Here is an 18,385-nt window from a genome sequence, read left to right as displayed (position 1 = left end):
TGCCTGGCCTGCTGTGTTCCACCAGCATTTTGTGTGTGTTGTTGTTAATGTTGACAGTGCTTCTCCCTATAGATGCTGCCTGGCCTGCTGTGTTCCACCAGCATTTTGTGTGTGTTGTTGTTAATGTCGACAGTGCTTCTCCCTATAGATGCTGCCTGGCCTGCTGTGTTCCACCAGCATTTTGTGTGTGTTGTTGTTAATGTCGACAGTGCTTCTCCCTATAGATGCTGCCTGGCCTGCTGTGTTCCACCAGCATTTTGTGTGTGTTGTTGTTAATGTTGACAGTGCTTCTCCCTGTAGATGCTGCCTGGCCTGCTGTGTTCCACCAGCATTTTGTGTGTGTTGTTGTTAATGTTGACAGTGCTTCTCCCTGTAGATGCTGCCTGGCCTGCTGTGTTCCACCAGCATTTTGTGTGTGTTGTTGTTAATGTTGACAGTGCTTCTCCCTATAGATGCTGCCTGGCCTGCTGTGTTCCACCAGCATTTTGTGTGTGTTGTTGTTAATGTTGACAGTGCTTCTCCCTATAGATGCTGCCTGGCCTGCTGTGTTTCACCAGCATTTTGTGTGTGTTGTTGTTAATGTCGACAGTGCTTCTCCCTATAGATGCTGCCTGGCCTGCTGTGTTCCACCAGCATTTTGTGTGTGTTGTTGTTAATGTCGACAGTGCTTCTCCCTATAGATGCTGCCTGGCCTGCTGTGTTCCACCAGCATTTTGTGTGTGTTGTTGTTAATGTCGACAGTGCTTCTCCCTATAGATGCTGCCTGGCCTGCTGTGTTCCACCAGCATTTTGTGTGTGTTGTTGTTAATGTCGACAGTGCTTCTCCCTATAGATGCTGCCTGGCCTGCTGTGTTCCACCAGCATTTTGTGTGTGTTGTTGTTAATGTTGACAGTGCTTCTCCCTATAGATGCTGCCTGGCCTGCTGTGTTCCACCAGCATTTTGTGTGTGTTGTTGTTAATGTCGACAGTGCTTCTCCCTATAGATGCTGCCTGGCCTGCTGTGTTCCACCAGCATTTTGTGTGTGTTGTTGTTAATGTCAACAGCGCTTCTCCCTATAGATGCTGCCTGGCCTGCTGCGTTCCACCAGCATTTTGTGTGTGTTGTTGTTAATGTTGACAGTGCTTCTCCCTGTAGATGCTGCCTGGCCTGTTGTGTTCCACCAGCATTTTGTGTGTGTTGTTGTTAATGTTGACAGTGCTTCTCCCTATAGATGCTGCCTGGCCTGCTGTGTTCCACCAGCATTTTGTGTGTGTTGTTGTTAATGTTGACAGTGCTTCTCCCTATAGATGCTGCCTGGCCTGCTGTGTTCCACCAGCATTTTGTGTGTGTTGTTGTTAATGTCGACAGTGCTTCTCCCTGTAGATGCTGCCTGGCCTGCTGTGTTCCACCAGCATTTTGTGTGTGTTGTTGTTAATGTCGACAGTGCTTCTCCCTGTAGATGCTGCCTGGCCTGCTGTGTTCCACACTGTGTGTGTTGATTGACGTTCACTGTGCAGCTTTGGAATATTATTTTGTTGTTTACATGTTTCAGATACAGTTCACCCGTCATGAATTCCCACTTATGGATAGATTTTGTAATTGTTTCTGCAAATGTTAGGGTGGAATCCCTTCATGGGAAATGCCTGTGCGTGACTTGGTTTATCATGGGGAGGCTGATGCACAGTCGTTGATAGATCAAAGAGTGTCGGGGTCCAGTGACTCTGAATGCAAGATAACTGGGACTCTTCATAATTAGACCAAGTGGAAATGTTCCACCAACCTGGCCTGGTTTACTGGTCCAAAAAGCTCACATTACTACAATAGATTCCATCTAAAACTCAAAAACCACAAGACAACAATGATGTCTCGTGTTATATTTCTAAATTGTGAAGAGTACAGCACTTGCACTAATTAAATGCTATGCGCTCAAAATCTAGAAAAATTATTGGGCACTGCTGAGGAAGATTAAAATTCATCCCAGTTACAGGAGCCGTAAACATAATCAGGATGCCAGGCTGGGATAGAATCCCAGTCCAGTCCCGGATACTGAGGAGCAATGACTCTGGAATCCAGCTCCTACAGTCATTTGCAGACTCACCAGTGATTCCACAGACTGGCTGACTGAGTGGGTCCCTCCCCCCGCTTGGAGTCAGTGAACACCCTCCCTCCAGTATGGATTTGCTGCTGTGCCGTAATCCTCAACGACTGAGTCCAACTCCTCCCATATTGATGGATGCCTCTTCTTCATATGCTTTTGCTGGTGTGTTATCAGCTAGTTGTCGGAGGGATATTCATCCGGGTCAATTAAGGAACTCTTCGATCAGACAAAAAAATGGAAGGCTGTATAGGTGGCAAGGATAAGACTTTAGAAAAGATTAGAAGGTCAGTACAACGTTGTGGGCCGAAGGGCCCGTACTGTACTATACTGTAGCTATTCTATGTTGATGCAAGTGGGATTAGTGTAGAGAGCCGTGAACGGGTTGGGCTGAAGGGTCTGTTCTGAACATTCACAAGTTCACAGGCCAATTGGGAAGAGTTGACCAAGTGCAGCCCCCTGCTCCAGTGCGGTGATGACAGGTTCTCGCACTGCATCTGTTACGTCCTGTAACCTCAGAAACTAGCAGAGAGGAAAGCACGGAGCCCGAAGGTGCTCACGTACTTAGTTTAACTTTCATGAGGCGCTCACACATGACCTGGTGGCGTAATAGCCTATGCCATTCACAAACATTGCACATAGACTTCTGTAAACAAAGAGTGCTTAATCAAACAATAAACATACAAGTTTTACTGAACTATTTAACAAGCTACACTAGAGCTGTTCTCTCAACTGAAACACAAAAGATCCCCAACTACGTGAACCAGAGATGGGGATAACATTTCCTCCCCAGTGAACATTACAGATCCTTTCATGGTCACCTTGTCGTTTCGGGAGGCTGTCTGTCGACCCACACACACAAAATGCTGGAGGAACTCAACAGCTCGGGCAGTGACTATGGAGGGAAATTCGGGCAGACCCTCTGTCACTGCTACCCCTCTGTGACCCACCCCGTCCCCCACCTTCGTGTTCTGGCTTCTGCCCCCTCCCACTCCGGTCCCGATGAGGGTCTCGGCCCGAAACGGCGGCAGTTCATGCCCCTCCGGAGGTGCAGCCCGATCTGCTGATTTCCTGCGTGTTGCTGAAGGTTCCGCGTCCCCCACGGTCTGCTCCTCCACCTCTCCCGAATCTGCAGTAACGCAGCGAAAGGCAGCGAGGAAACCGGAAGCCATAGCGCGCACGCGCGGCGACGTCACCGGCCGGTTCGGAACCGGGCGGAGGACGGGCCGGTACCGGAGCCGCGGCGATCGCGGGCCGCGGTAAGTGCGGCCGTCAGCGGCCTTGCAGTGCCAGTGAGGACGGGCCGGTACCGGAGCCGCGGTAAGTGCGGCCGTCAGCGGCCTTGCAGTGCCAGTGAGGACGGGCCGGTACCGGAGCCGCGGTAAGTGCGGCCGTCAGCGGCCTTGCAGTGCCAGTGAGGACGGGCCGGTACTGGAGCCGCGGTAAGTGCGGCCGTCAGCGGCCTTGCAGTGCCAGTGAGGACGGGCCGGTACCGGAGCCGCGGCGATCGCGGGCCGCGGTAAGTGCGGCCGTCAGCGGCCTTGCAGTGCCAGTGAGGACGGGCCGGTACCGGAGCCGCGGTAAGTGCGGCCGTCAGCGGCCTTGCAGTGCCAGTGAGGACGGGCCGGTACTGGAGCCGCGGTAAGTGCGGCCGTCAGCGGCCTTGCAGTGCGAGTGCAATCGAAGCGCAGGTTGGGGTAAGGCTCGGGCACGGTGGGGTCGGTGGGAGAAAGGGGCAGGTTCAGATACGGTCGGCACAAGCGCCGGCTTCGGAGGCCCGAACTCAGCTGCAGCTCCTGGACAAGGAATGTAGGCAACAGCGGAGCGGCCTTGGTCAGATTGTGCCAGTGATAGAGTGGGAAGTCTTTGGTTGGACGTGCTTTGGCGTGGATAGGTGGAGACACAGTGAGGAGGAGATGAATCTTTTTAATACGGAGTAGTTAGGAATGCTCCTCCTGTCATTGCTGAAACTTAGTAGAGAGGGGACAGGAATGGGTGATTTAATGCCTCTATCTTAAACTTTAAAAATCTGTAGAACTTCTCACCTCTCTGACTTGCTGTTAATGTTTTCCTGACGTTACAATAACAGATCACAAGGCAGAAAGGAATGCAGATATCAGTGGCACAGCTCAACTCAGGGAGGGGGTCGGGCACTGGGTAGAGCTCAGGAATAGGAAGGGTTCGATCACACTGATGGGATTTTACTACAGACTCTGAGGAGCAGATTAAGGAAATGTGAAATAATAATAGGGTTGTGTTGTTGTGGGGGATTTCAACTTCCCTAATATAAACTAGGGCCTTTTTAGTGTAAGGGGTTTAGATGGTGCAGAATTTGTTGAGAGTATCCGGGGGGGGGGGGGGGGGGAGTCTTGGATCAATATGTGGAAGGTCCAGTGAAAGGTGGTGCGGTACTGGACCTGGTGTTGGGTAATGAGCCTGGCCATGTGACTGACCTTTCAGTGGCTGAGCAGTTGGGGATGGTGACCACAGCTCAACCTTAAGGATAGGTCTAGCCCTTGTGGGAGGACCGTACCAAATTATGAAGACATTAGGCAGGAACTAAGAAGAGTTATTTGGGAACACCTTTTCTCATGGCAAGTCCTCATCAGATATGAGTTTGAACATCAATTGCACAGAGCACAGATAAGGTATGTTTCTGGTAGAAGGAAAGATAAGAGAACCTTGGATGTCTGGAGAAGTGATGAATATAGTCAAGGAGAAGTGAGAAAAGTATGTAAAGATTCAGAAGTTAGGATCAAATGAAGCACATGAGTATAAAGAATATAGAAAAAAAATACTAAAGGAGATTAGGAAAGCTAGGAGGGGTCATGAAAAGTCCTTGGCCAGTAGGATTAAGGTGAATCCAAGGGCATTCTATACCTACATCAAGAGCAAGAGGATAACCAGGCAGAGGGTGAGACCACTCAAAGATAAAGGAGGGAATGTGTACGTGGATGCAGAGTATGTGTGTCAGGTACTTAATGAGAGTTGTACAGTGCCTGGTGCCATTAACTCAAAGTAATTGAAGGAGGCAAGAGACAAGATTGATGTTGCCTTGACTAGTATCCTCGTGTCCTCTCCAGCAACAGAATACGTCACAGAGGACTGGCGAGTGGCTAATACTGTATGTCGATTTAAGAAGGGAACAATGGAAAAGCTTGGCATCTATAGACCAGTGAGTCTCAAGTCAGTCGTAGGGAAGTTCCTGGAGAAATTTCTTGGAGATAAGATGTATAAAGATTTGGGAATGTATGGCCTAATGAGGGAATGTATGGCCTAATGTGGGAATGTATGGCCTAATGAGGGAATGTATGGCCTAATGAGGGAATGTATGGCCTAATGTGGGAATGTATGGCCTAATGAGGGAATGTATGGCCTAATGAGGGAATGTATGGCCTAATGTGGGAATGTATGGCCTAATGAGGGAATGTATGGCCTAATGAGGGAATGTATGGCCTAATGAGGGAATGTATGGCCTAATGAGGTTTTGTGTGGGGCAGGTCGTGTCTTACCGACATGATTGAGTTTTTTTGAAAAAGTGACATGAGAAATTGATGAAGGTAGGGCAATGGATTTTAGCAAAGCATTTGACAAAGTCCCTCATTGGAGGCTCATTCAGAAGATTAAGATGCATGTAGTTTGCGGTGAATTCGCTGCTTGGATTTAGGACTGGCTTGTGCTTAGAAGGCAGAGCTGAATACTTGAAGAGGCTTATTGGAGAATGAGGTCTGTAATAAGTGGTGTTCTGCAGGGATCTGTGCTGGGACCTCTTCTGTCCCTGGTGTGAAACGCCACCGGTTTCCTTGGCTGCCTGAGTCACTCCAGCCCTGCCAAACCCATGAGATTGAGACGGCTGTCCCACCCCAAACCCCGGTTTGTGTGGACGCTACCCTGTTACAGCTCAGTGCCGAGGAACGACAGACAGCACACTGCGTACGATCAAAGGAATTATATTTACAAACCTTAACTGAAGTAAAGGGTTAGTAGGGAGGGAAAAAAAGAGAAAACAAAAAGGAACTATTATAATTAAACAATCAAATGTGCAGAAGTTAGAGCTCAACTCTTCCCAACATACATATTCACTGATCCTCAGCCAATCTCGGCGCCTGGCTCCATCGAATCACGGCCCTCCCCCAATGGGTCAAATCCTACGACTGGTTCTCTCCAGCATCTTCTCTCTCCATCTCCCGTCGAACAAAAGACCCAGCTCACATTCCAAAGCACCTGTTATCTCGAACCATAACCCAAACACTGCTTCCACAGAAAGGCAGGGAAACCTTTGCCAGGGCGTTACAGATTTATGTACGTGATCTGGATGGAAGTGTAGACGGGTGGGTTAGTAGGTTTGCTGGTGATGCTGAGATCGGTGGAGTTGTGGAGAGTGTCGAGAACTGGACTCTGAAGTGTCAGGTGAAGTTTAGACTAGAGAAATGTGAGGTTTTTCAAATGCAAGGAGACAGGAGATCTAGGTGTCCTCGTTCATCAGTCACTGAAAGCAAGCATGCAGGTACAGCAGGCAGTGAAGAAAGCTAATGGCATGTTGGCCTTCATAACAAGGGGAATTGAGTATCGGAGCAAAGAGGTCCTTCTGCAGCTGTACAGGGCCCTGGTGAGACCAAACCTGGAGTATTGTGTTCAGTTTTGGTCTCCAAATTTGAGGAAGGACATTCTTGCTATTGAGGGAGCGCAGCGTAGATTCACGAGGTTAATTCCTGGAATGGTGGGACTGTCATTTGTTGAAAGATTGGAGCGACTGGGCTTGTATACACTGGAATTTAGAAGGATGAGAGGGGATCTGATTGAAACATTATTAAGGGACTGGACATGCTCGATGCATGAAACATGTTCCCGATGTTGGGGGAGTCCAGAACCAGAGGCCACAGTTTAAGAATAAGGGGTAGGCCATTTAGAACGGAGTTCAGGAAAAACTTTTTCACCCAGAGAGTGGTGGATCTGTGGAATGCTCTGCCTCAGAAGGCAGTGGAGGCCAATTCTCTGGATGCATTCAAGAGAGAGTTAGATAGAGCTCTTAGTGGAGTCAAGGGATATGGGGAGAAGGCAGGAACGGGCTACTGATTGTGGATGATCAGCCATGATCACATTGAATGGTGGTGCTGGCTCGAAGGGCTGAATGGCCCACTCCTGCACCTATTGTCTAGGGGCAAGATTCTTAACAGTGTTGCTGAGCAGAGAGAGATCTTGGGTTCCAGTTCACAGCTTCGTGAAAGTGGCTACGCAGGGAGATAAGGTGCTTAAGAATGCTTGCTTTTACTAGTCAAGGCATTGAGTTTCAGCGTCAAGAGGTTACATTGCAGCTTTATGAAGTTCTGGTTAGGCTGCGTCCCTGGTATAACAGTACAAACAGTTCTGCTCACCCCACTCTGGGAAAGATGTTGAGGCTTTGGAGAGGGTGCAGAAGAGGTTTACCAGGATGTTGCCTGTTTCGGAGGGCAGGTTCTATCACGAGAGGCTGGACAAACTCGGGTTGTCTTCTCTGGCGTGCCGGAGGCTGGGGGGGTATCTGTTAGAGGTTTATAAGATTATTAGAGGCATAAGAGTGGACAGTGTCTGTTTCCCGGGGTTGAAATGTCAATGCCAGAGGGCATGTATTGATGGTGAGAGAGGGTAAGTTCAAGGGGGGGGTGTAAGTTTTATACGCAGCGAGTCACGAATGCCTGCAATGTGCAGCCTGGTATGATGGTAGAGGCAAGCACATTAGAGGCTTTTAAGGAATTAGTGGTCGGGTGTTTTTGATTTGCTTTTTAGCTGGTTTGGCACAGCATTGTGAGCTGAAGGTCCTGTTCCTGTGCTGCGTAAACCGCCCCTCACCACCTGCCCTGTGACTCCACGCTCCGAGCTGCTGCCAGCCAGAAACCTGGAGTTCGCTGGTTGTCCAACATAGCAATTCTGCATGGGGCGGGCGCTTCCAGCCGAACGAGCCCGTGCTGCTGGGACAATCGCGCCCGTTTAACCTCATCACGGGACAGTTTATAACGAACCCACCAACCGGTACGTCTTCGAAATGTGGGAGCTCCTGGGGAAACCCACGCGGATGCAGGGGGCCCCAACCCTGCACAGGCCATGACTGGTGATTTTGGGGCCGAGTGCCTTGTATGCAGAGTTGCTGCTGGTGCAGAGCTGGGTGCACTGCGACAAGGACACAGAAAGTGGTTGAGTGCACAGGATATGTGTGGGTGAGAATGATTGACTGGTGGATTGTCCATCCTATCTGACTGTGACCGCAAAACTGGTGCGGGCAAGTTGTTAAAGTGGAGAAGCACAGTTCCATTGTCGGCCTCAGAGCTCCGAGCCCAGTCACACGAGTAGTGTCACAACAGGGGTCTTCCTTGTTTGCAGAGGATAGAGTGACTTCTGTGCCGTGCCATGCCCTTCGCCCCTCACGAAGCATTGCAGAACCATCTCCTGACTGCTAGATCTCACCATTGATCCCACTGTCGGATCAGTCTGCTGCAGCTGACTTTGCACGCTCGGGCAGGCATGTCGTTACTTTGAGCCACAGGTGACACGCGAGTGGGAGCAAAGGTGAGTGAACTGCCCAGAGACGGGACGTGACAAGTATTTTCACCGGTGCTACTATCCCCGGTGGATGAGAGTAGGGCAAATTAAATATTACACTGAGAAATCTGTGACTTTGGCTCGAAGTGAGCACATCCAATTCAGTGAAATAAACAGAGCTTACTGATTCAGAAGTGAGGGTGTTCAGAGAGACCTGGGCGCTTTGTGCATTGAGTCACCGAAAGCGAATTTGCAATTAAGATGACAGAAGGTGTTGTGAAGTAATTTAAATATATAATGTTGCAGTTATACTTATTCGGTATCTCCTGTAGGCACTGAATGTGTGTTTGTGCCGTTCAGCCGCTGTGGACCAGGATTGATGTGTTTTCAGAGATGCTCTTCCGAACAACTCTGTTGAAGTGAGCGGCTATTTGAGTTACTATTGCCTTCCTGTCAGTGTCAATCAGTCTGGCCACGCATCTCTGACCTCTCTGATTAACAAGGCATTTTCATCCCCCGAGCTGCCACTTTCTGAATGTTTTGCTTATTTTTTCGCACCGCTCTCTGTAAGCTCTGGAGATTGGTTGTCTATGAAAACAACAGCTTCTGAGATACTCAGACTACTCCGGCACCAACAGACATCCCACGATCAAAGTCACATTCTGATGTTTGGTCTGAACCCCACGTGCATTGAGTTGCTGCCACATGATTGGCTGATTAGATGTTTGCATTAATGAGCAGGTGTACTTGTTAAAGTAGCCACTCAGTGTATCGAGATCCTGGTGAGATGGGTTCTGGAATATTGCATATGAGTGTGATCTCCATCCCAGCCTGCGGTAAGATCCACCCCAGACGGCCCTCGAGGTTGAATCCCCGAGTACATTTAAGACAGAGATCAATAGATGTTAAGATACCTGGAATGGGCTGCTGGGGGAAGTGATGGGAAGCAGATACAATTGGAACGTTTAGACAGAAAGGAAGGGAATGGGGTCAGATGGGTCCTGTGCAAGTGGACGGGATTAGTTTGGATCAGCATCATGGTCGGCACAGACATGGTGGGCCGAAGGGCCTCTTCATCTGCTGCACTCCATATTGAGGGAACCAAAGAAATGGGGTCAGTGCAGGGAAGATGCATCGAAGGAAGAGATCAGAGGTAAAGGGCTGAAAATCACACTGCCACTTCCAATCTCGTTTAAAACCTGTTCATCAATAAAATACAAATTACAAGAAAAATATATTTTAAATAGTGAGATAGTATACATGGGTTCATTGTCCACTCATAAACCTAAAGGCAGAGGAAGCAACTGTTGGTAAAATATTGTGTATATGTGTGTGTCTTCAGGCTCCTGTACATTTTTCATGACGGTACATTGAGAGGGGGTCACGTTCTGGGTGCTGGTGGCCTTAATGATGGATGGCACCTTTCTGCGCCATCACCTTTTGAAGATGTCCTTAATGGTGAAATGGCAAGTGCCCATGATGGAGCTGGCTGAGTTTATAACCCTCAAGACGAAGCCACACTCAGGTTGCAGGAACAACACTTTGTGTACCGGCTGGGTAGCCTCCAACCTGATGGCATGAACATTGACTTCTCTAACTTCCATTAATGCCCCTCCTCCCCTTCTTACCCCATCCCTGATACATTTAGCTTTTTCCCTCCCCTCTTCTCTCTTTCTGCCCATCACTCTGCCTGTTCTCCATCTCCCTCTGGTGCTCCCCTCCCCCTTTCTTTCTCCTGAGGCCTCCCGTCCCATGATCCTCTCCCTTCTCCAGCTCTGTATCCCTTTTGCCAATCACCTTTCCAGCTCTCAGCTTCACCCCAGCCCCTCCGGTCTTCTCCTATCATTTCACATTTCCCCTCCCCCTCCTACTTTCAAATCTCTTACTATCTTTCCTTTCAGTTAGTCCTGACGAAGGGTCTCGGCCCGAAACGTCGACAGTGATTCTCCCTATAGATGCTGCCTGGCCTGCTGCGTTCCACCAGCATTTTGTCTGTGTTGCTTATAACCCTGTGCAGCTTTTTCCCATCCTGTGCACTGACCCTCCATTCCAGATGGTGCTGCCAGTTGGAGTGCTCTCCGGAGTACATTGACAGGAATTTGGTAGAGTCTCTTCATTCTCCTAATGAAATGTGCCCACCTCCCACCATGTTCTTGCTTTCCCTCCCTGATTTGTAGATCTCTTGTTAATCATCAGTCTAGTTTTTCCACGTAGCACCTCGCTCTGCAGAAGTCCACTTCCTCAGCCCCCTTGCGTCACAGAAGTGCTTTCATATCACCTGTGAATGTATTCAACGACTCTGCCTCCGTCGTGAATTCAGGCAGAGAATTTCATGAGAAATCCATGGATTTCCAATCTTTATGCAGTGATCCGTGATCTGAATGTGAAGTAATTGACCGCTCTGCCCAGTCTTGTGCCAAAGTCCTGGGAGCTGGACACAAGCCCCTGATCCTGACCCAGAAGCAGGAAATAGCACAATAATAGGCCTTTCAGCCCATCTAGTCCATGGTTTTCTATCCAGACGTGTCTACCCCTAGCCCTTCCTTCCCGTCTCATCCATGTACATATCCAAAATGCTTAATTGTTTTAATTGGTGTCATCATCAGAGAGCTACCAACTGAGTCACAGCCGACCCAGGAGATTAAAGTGATCTGTTCTGTCACTACCCTGTACTTATTGATGATTTTTGTAACCTTTTACAGGACATCAAAGGTGGAGGAATTGCGACTGGGTATCTCAGACGGAATATCACATCCGATCTACACCCCACTCAGCTCCCCAGCACCTGAATATCATCGGCCTGTGAGCGTGGAGGGAGAGACGCTGGTTTGTTTCACTTCAGACCCCAGGCAGTGAGGGCTGTTGCAGGGCACCGACCGTGACACAGCTGGGGAGAAGACACACTGTCTACAGTGGAGAGGGGAGAAACCACTGATGTGAGGACAGGAGCCAATCTGCAGAGAAGCCAAGTAACCTCTTCCAGCCTGTGAAGGAGCGGGCAGTGATCACTCCAGTGCGGATTGGGAAAGGAACAGCCACTGCAACGAGAGACCGTGTGTGACACGCTGGGGGAGGTGAGCTCACCTGATCTGTGACTGGGAACGTGTTCACCACATCCTTGTTTTTGCACCAGTGAAACATTCATTCTTTTGACTGAGATAAACTTGATCCATTTCCCTGAGAGTATTCAAATCTTCTTTCCCTTGTTTCCATTTGAGGAAAGAAATTAGTTTGGTCATCTTTTTACTGACTGTTTGCTGAGGTCCCGGGGAAACGTCGTCACCCTGCTTCAGGCGCATGAAGAGACTCACTCGATGAGACACTGGCAGATTCACACTGGGGGAAGGTTGTTCCCCATCTCCTCATGTGGGAAAGGATTCACTCAGTCATCCCACTTAGTGAAACGCCATTGAGCTCACAACACAGAGACCCCGTTCTGTGAAAGAGCGTTCAAACAGTCACCCAACCTCCGGAAAGAGTTAAGCAACTTAGTGACCTGATGAACCACCAGCAAAGTTCCGCCGGTGCGAGGCCGTTCAGCTGCTGTCACTGCGGGAAGGGTTTCAAAAACTCCTCCGGACTACAGAGACACCAGCTGGTCCACACCAGGGAGAGGCCATTCATCTGCACTGAGTGCGGGAATGGGTTCACTCAGTCGTCTGACCTGTTGACGCACCAACGGATTCACACCGGGGAGCGGCCGTTCGTATGCCGTGAGTGTGGCAAGGGATTCACTCGTTCATCCAACCTGCTGACTCACCAACGAAGTCACATGGGGGTGCGGCCGTTCGTCTGCTCTGAGTGCGGGAGGGGATTCACAAGGTCTTCCGAGCTTCTGAGGCACCAACGCATTCATAACGGCGAGAGGCCCTACGTTTGCTCCGAGTGCGGGATGAGGTTCACTCGCTCGTCCCACCTGCAGTCGCACCAACAAACTCACAGCGGGGAGCGGCCGTTCGTCTGCTCTGAGTGCGGGAGGGGATTCACTCGGTCATCCGAGCTTCGGACACATCAGCTCATTCACACCGGGGAGAGGCCTTACGTGTGCTCCGAGTGCGGGAAGGGGTTCACTCGTTCATCCCACCTGCAGTCGCACCAAAAAATTCACAATGGGATGCGGCCCTTCGTCTGCTCTGAGTGCGGGAGGGGATTCACTTGGTCAACTGAGCTTCGGACTCACCAACGTATCCACACCGGGGAGAGGCCCTTCCCCTGTTCCGAGTGTGGAAAGGGATTCACTCGGCCGTCCGACCTGCTGAAACACCAGCGGATTCACACCGGAGAGCGGCCATTCATATGCAGTCAGTGCGGCAAGGGATTCACTCGCTCGTCCCACCTGCGGACACACCAACGAATTCACAACAGGGAGTAGGCCTTCACCTGCTCTGAGAGAGGGATGGGATTCACTTCTGACGCACCAACAAATTCACACCGGGGAGCGGCTGATCACCTGCCCTGAATGTGGGAACAACTTGTCTGTCGTGTCACCTCAAACACCAGCGAGCTCACACTGAAAGGGCAGTTCAAATCTGCAGTACATATGTAGGGCATTTAAATTGCAGCTGCTGAGCCAGCGGTGAGTTCACAAGTGACTGCAGGAACTGATTCTGCAGTTATTGCTGCTGTTGATCACATCCAGGTTTGGACCCAGGTCACTGGACACATTTGGGTTGTTTCCCCTGGAACTGCAGGTACATTTGTATTCTGCATCACACCTGTTCGGTGTGAATGAACTGGGCTTGAGATGATAACACCTAGGAATTTATGGCTTGCTGATCCTTTCCACCCCTGATTCTCCCATGATGACTGGATCATGGACCTCTGGTTTACTCCTCATGAAGTCAATAATCAAATCCTTCGAGTAACTGGGTGTTGAGACACCGCTAAGCCAGATTATCAATCTCCCTCCTTTCTGCTAACTCGTCACCACTTTTGATTCGGCCAGCAACAGTGTGTCATCTGCAAATTTGAATAAGGCTTTAGAGCTGTGCATATCCACACAGTCATAATTGTAAAGTGAGTAGAGCAGGGCTAAGTACCATCATGACCTTGTGGTGATGGAGACTGTGGAGGGGGTGTTGTTGCCAATCCAAACTCACTGGGGTCTGCAAGTAAGGAAATAGAGGATCCACGTTTGCAGAAGGGCGTTTTGGCGCCAAGGTCTAGAGTCTTATTGATTAGTTTTGAGGGTATTGAATGCTGAGCTGTAGTGTATAGGAAGCCTCCTGATGTCTGTATCTTTGGGTTGAGTGAGGAGCCAATGAGATGGCTTCTGCTGCGGTAGGAAAGTTGGAGAGGATCCAAGTCACTTCTCAGGCAGGAGTTTGTGTGTTTCATCACAGCCCTCTCAAAACCGTTCATGACTGTGGGTGTAAGTGCTTCTGGGTGAAGGTCATTGAGGCAGGTCACCGTGTTCTTTTTAGACGCCAGTATAAGTGAAGCAGGTGGGCACCTCAGACTGCCAAAGCGACAGATATCAGTGAAACCTGCATTCAGGTGATCACCTTAGGTCAGGTGGACCGTGTCGAGGTGGGACGCTTTGCCTGGGGCACTTTCCTGAAGGCTGCTTGCCCGTTGGCCTCGAGCTGAAATCGCAGGGTCACCGGTGGCTGTGGGACTTTGTGATGGGTTCCTCCATGGTCAAAGTGAGCTCCCCTGTATCACCTCATCTGTCAGGGGAGCTAGTGCGAGAGTCAGCAAGGTGTGTTGCAACTGCACAAGGTATGGTGACCACACTTGGCGTTTATATGTATTTCAGGCCACCTAACTATTGGAACGATAACATTTTGAAGGCAAATATGCAAAATAGGCTGACAAAGATGACACCAAGGCTGGATGGCTTGAGTTGAAAGGATAGACTGGATAGAACTTACAACAGTGTGGCACAGTCCAGGCTCTTTGGCCCATGATGTTGTGCCGACCTTTTAACCAACTCTAAGATCAATGTAGTCCTTCCTTGCTATGGAGCTCTCCATTTTCCTGTCATTGATGTGCTTATCTAGGATGTCCGTAAATGCCCCTGATGTATTTGCCTCTATCATTTCTGGCAGGGTCTTGCGCTCACTCTCTGGCTTGAAATAAAAACCTCCCCTGGAGCACAGTAGTTTGAGGTGTTGGCCATGAACAGATTAAAATAAGGAAGAAAACATCAAACTTGAATGAGTCACTGAGAGTGTAAGTAAACAAACCAGATGTTTTTCAAGTCAAGTCACTTTTTAATTTTTAGAATTTTTAATTTTTTAATTTTTAAATTTAATTTTTAACTTTTTAATGTGGCCACACATTTTAATTCCACGTCCCATTCCCATTCTGATTTGTCTATCCGTGGCCTCCTCTACTGTCAAGATGAAGCCACACTCAGGTTGGAGGAACAACACCTTATACTCCGGCTGGGTAGCCTCCAACCTGATGGCATGAACATTGACTTCTCTAACTTCCTTTAATGCCCCTCCTCCCCTTCTTACCCCATCCCTGACATATTTAGTTGTTTGCCCATTCTTCATCTCCCTCTGGTGCTTCCCCTCCCCCCACCCCTTTCTTTCTCCCGAGGCCTCCCATCCCATGATCCTCCAGTTCTGTGTCACTTTCGCCAATCACCTTTCCAGCTCTTAGCTTCATTCCGCCCCCTCCGGTCTTCTCCTATCATTTCACCTTTCCCTCTTCCCCCACTACTTTCAAATCTCTTACTATCTTTCCTTTTGGTTAGTCCTGACGAAGGGTCTTGGCCCGAAACGTCGACAGTGCTTCTCTCTACAGATGCTGCCTGGCCTGCTGTGTTCCACCAGCATTTTGTGTGTGTTGTTGTTAATGTTGACAGTGCTTCTCCCTATAGATGCTGCCTGGCCTGCTGTGTTCCACCAGCATTTTGTGTGTGTTGTTGTTAATGTCGACAGTGCTTCTCCCTATAGATGCTGCCTGGCCTGCTGTGTTCCACCAGCATTTTGTGTGTGTTGTTGTTAATGTCGACAGTGCTTCTCCCTATAGATGCTGCCTGGCCTGCTGTGTTCCACCAGCATTTTGTGTGTGTTGTTGTTAATGTTGACAGTGCTTCTCCCTATAGATGCTGCCTGGCCTGCTGTGTTCCACCAGCATTTTGTGTGTGTTGTTGTTAATGTCGACAGTGCTTCTCCCTATAGATGCTGCCTGGCCTGTTGTGTTCCACCAGCATTTTGTGTGTGTTGTTGTTAATGTTGACAGTGCTTCTCCCTATAGATGCTGCCTGGCCTGTTGTGTTCCACCAGCATTTTGTGTGTGTTGTTGTTAATGTCGACAGCGCTTCTCCCTATAGATGCTGCCTGGCCTGCTGTGTTCCACCAGCATTTTGTGTGTGTTGTTGTTAATGTTGACAGTGCTTCTCCCTATAGATGCTGCCTGGCCTGCTGTGTTCCACCAGCATTTTGTGTGTGTTGTTGTTAATGTTGACAGTGCTTCTCCCTATAGATGCTGCCTGGCCTGTTGTGTTCCACCAGCATTTTGTGTGTGTTGTTGTTAATGTCGACAGCGCTTCTCCCTATAGATGCTGCCTGGCCTGCTGTGTTCCAGCAGCATTTTGTGTGTGTTGTCACTTTTTATTGTAATTTTGACCGTAACTGCTGGTACAGTATCCAGTAAAAACGAGACAACGTTTTCCAGGACCATGGTGTTACATGACACAGTACAAAAACTAGACTGAACTATGTAAAAAATCAACACAGAGAGAAAAAAAAACTACACTAGACTACAGACCTACCCAGGACTGCATAAAGTGCACAAAACAGTGCAGGCATTACAATAAATAATAAACAAGACTATAGGCACAGTAGAGGGCAGTAAGTTGGTGTCAGTCCAGGCTCTGGGTTCTGAGGAGTCTGATAGCTTGGGGGAAGAAACTGTTACATAGTCTGGTCGTGAGAGCCCGAATGCTTCGATGCCTCTTCCCAGACAGCGGGAGGGAGAAGAGTTTGTATGAGGGGTGCGTGGGGTCCTTCATAATGCTGTTTGTTTTGCGGATGCAGCGTGTAGTGTAAATGCTCGTGATGGCGGGAAGAGAGACCCCGTTGATCTTCTCAGCTGACCTCACTATCCGCTACAGGGGCTTGCGATCCGAGATGGTGCAATTTCCGAACCAGGCAGTGATGCAGCTGCTCAGGATGTTCCTGCCATGTGCTTGAAGGAATCGAGTACGCCATTTTGTGAAGCCCTTCTGTAACCTCCATGTTGTGAACTGCTCAGCTGATTCTTGTCCTGCAATAACTTGATCAGGCCGATTTGACCGTGGACACAAGGAGTTTCTGCTATTGATCTACTCAACCTGCGATCATGTTCAGATAAGCTGTTTGTGTACGGTATCAGATTCGCAGAAGTGATCTCTGTTATCTCAGCCCAGTGACTGGTGACACGGTTTGAATCAGAGTCGAATAGAATGAAAGAAGTCACCTAAGGCCAAATTGTGTAGCCCTTGGTCACAGAACGGTCAGATAATCTCGATCCAGTGAGATTGAAATGCAACATTTGAACTGATGAGTAGAGACTAAAAGTAAATGCAATATGGTGAGAACTCTGGGGAGTAACAAGCACAATGAACGACCCACGCCAGGGGCTGGGAGAAAAGAGGATCAATTATCTGGCCAACAGGAGATTCCATTTCGGTGTTACAACTGGAGACATGGTTTAAGTGAGTATTGGTACAGAGGGATCAGTAGAATTCATGTTTTAAGTTGTTGGCCAGGGGTCAACATAGTTACGTTGTTGCTTGTGCAGAGACAATAAAATGCAAACTTTAATTTAATAAGAGTTGTGTAGTGAATTGCCTGACCCAGATCAGTTTTTTTGATGCGAGTTCGGTGTCCTGGGGTGCGCTCTGAAAGAAAGAATAGGAATCTTGAGCTCCTGTTTTGAGTTGAACCACCCACTAGGTTAGGATATTAAAATGGGAAAATGAAAGCTCAAGAGGAACCCAGGGAGTTTGGAGGATTGAAAAGTGAATCAGATTTAATATCACAAGCGTATGTCATGAAATTTGTTAAATTTGCGGCAGCAGTACAATGCAATACATAATAACAGAAAAAGACAAATACAGTAAGTACATATTAAAGAGTTGAGTTAAATAAGTAGTGCAAAAATAAAAAATAATAATGTGGTGGTGTTCATGGTTTGAATGTCCATTCTGAAATTGGAATGCAGAAGGGAGGAAACTGTTCCTGAATCATTGAGTGCGTACCTTCAGGCTTCAATGCATCCTACCCGCAGGTAGCAATGAGATGAGGGTGATGGGGGTCCTTAATGATGGATGCTGCCTTTTTGAGGCATTGCTCCGTGTGGATGTCTTGGATACCCTGGAGCTAGTGCCCAAGATGGAACTAAGTTTGCAACTCTCTGCAGCCGCGATCCTGTGCAGTAGCCACGCTGCACCACCCCGCCCAGCCACATACCAGACAGTGATGCAGCCAGTTAGAATGCTGTCCATGGTACATCTATAGAAATTTGCTGGTGTTTTAGGTGACATATCAAATCTCCTCATAATCCTAATGAAATAAAGCCACTGCCTGCCCGCGTTATAGCTGCATCGATATGTTGGGTCCAGGTTAAATCCTCAGAGATGTTGACACCCAGGAACTTAAAATTGCTCACTCTTTTCACTTCAGTTCCCTCTATGAGGACTGGTGTGTGTTCCATCATCTTACACTTTCTGAAGTCCACAATCAGTTCTTTGGTCTTACTCACAATGAGTGCATGTTGTTGCTGTGGACCCCATTCAGCTAGCTGATTAAATCTTGCTCCTGTACACACCCTGGTCACCATCTGAAAATCTGCC

The 18,385-nt window shown here is 48.8% G+C and overlaps 1 protein-coding gene across 2 annotated transcripts; it reads left to right on the top strand.

Moving 5' to 3' along the window:
* The first annotated feature begins 3,367 nt into the window (after positions 1-3,367).
* Positions 3,368-17,362, top strand: LOC132381640 (histone-lysine N-methyltransferase PRDM9-like). Of its 2 annotated transcripts, none has more exons than XM_059951222.1 (3): positions 3,368-3,717; positions 11,295-14,766; positions 16,664-17,362. In XM_059951222.1, exon 2 carries the CDS (start codon positions 12,092-12,094, stop codon positions 12,962-12,964), a length of 873 nt encoding a protein of 290 aa, XP_059807205.1. In that variant the 5' UTR covers positions 3,368-3,717; positions 11,295-12,091; the 3' UTR covers positions 12,965-14,766; positions 16,664-17,362. The 2 variants fall into 2 exon arrangements, with proteins under 2 accessions (XP_059807205.1, XP_059807204.1); XM_059951221.1 differs by having other exon boundaries at positions 16,587-17,362.
* The last annotated feature ends 1,023 nt before the right edge of the window (positions 17,363-18,385 follow it).

Source organism: Hypanus sabinus, chromosome 26 (assembly GCF_030144855.1).
Source record: "Hypanus sabinus isolate sHypSab1 chromosome 26, sHypSab1.hap1, whole genome shotgun sequence".
Taxonomy (NCBI): domain Eukaryota; kingdom Metazoa; phylum Chordata; class Chondrichthyes; order Myliobatiformes; family Dasyatidae; genus Hypanus; species Hypanus sabinus.
This window is presented reverse-complemented; position numbering and strand designations above follow the sequence as displayed.

Coding starts and splice junctions, on each gene's coding strand:
- LOC132381640 (XM_059951222.1), top strand. CDS start 12,092: ATGAACCACCAGCAAAGTTCCGCCGGTGCGAGGCCGTTCAGCTGCTGT.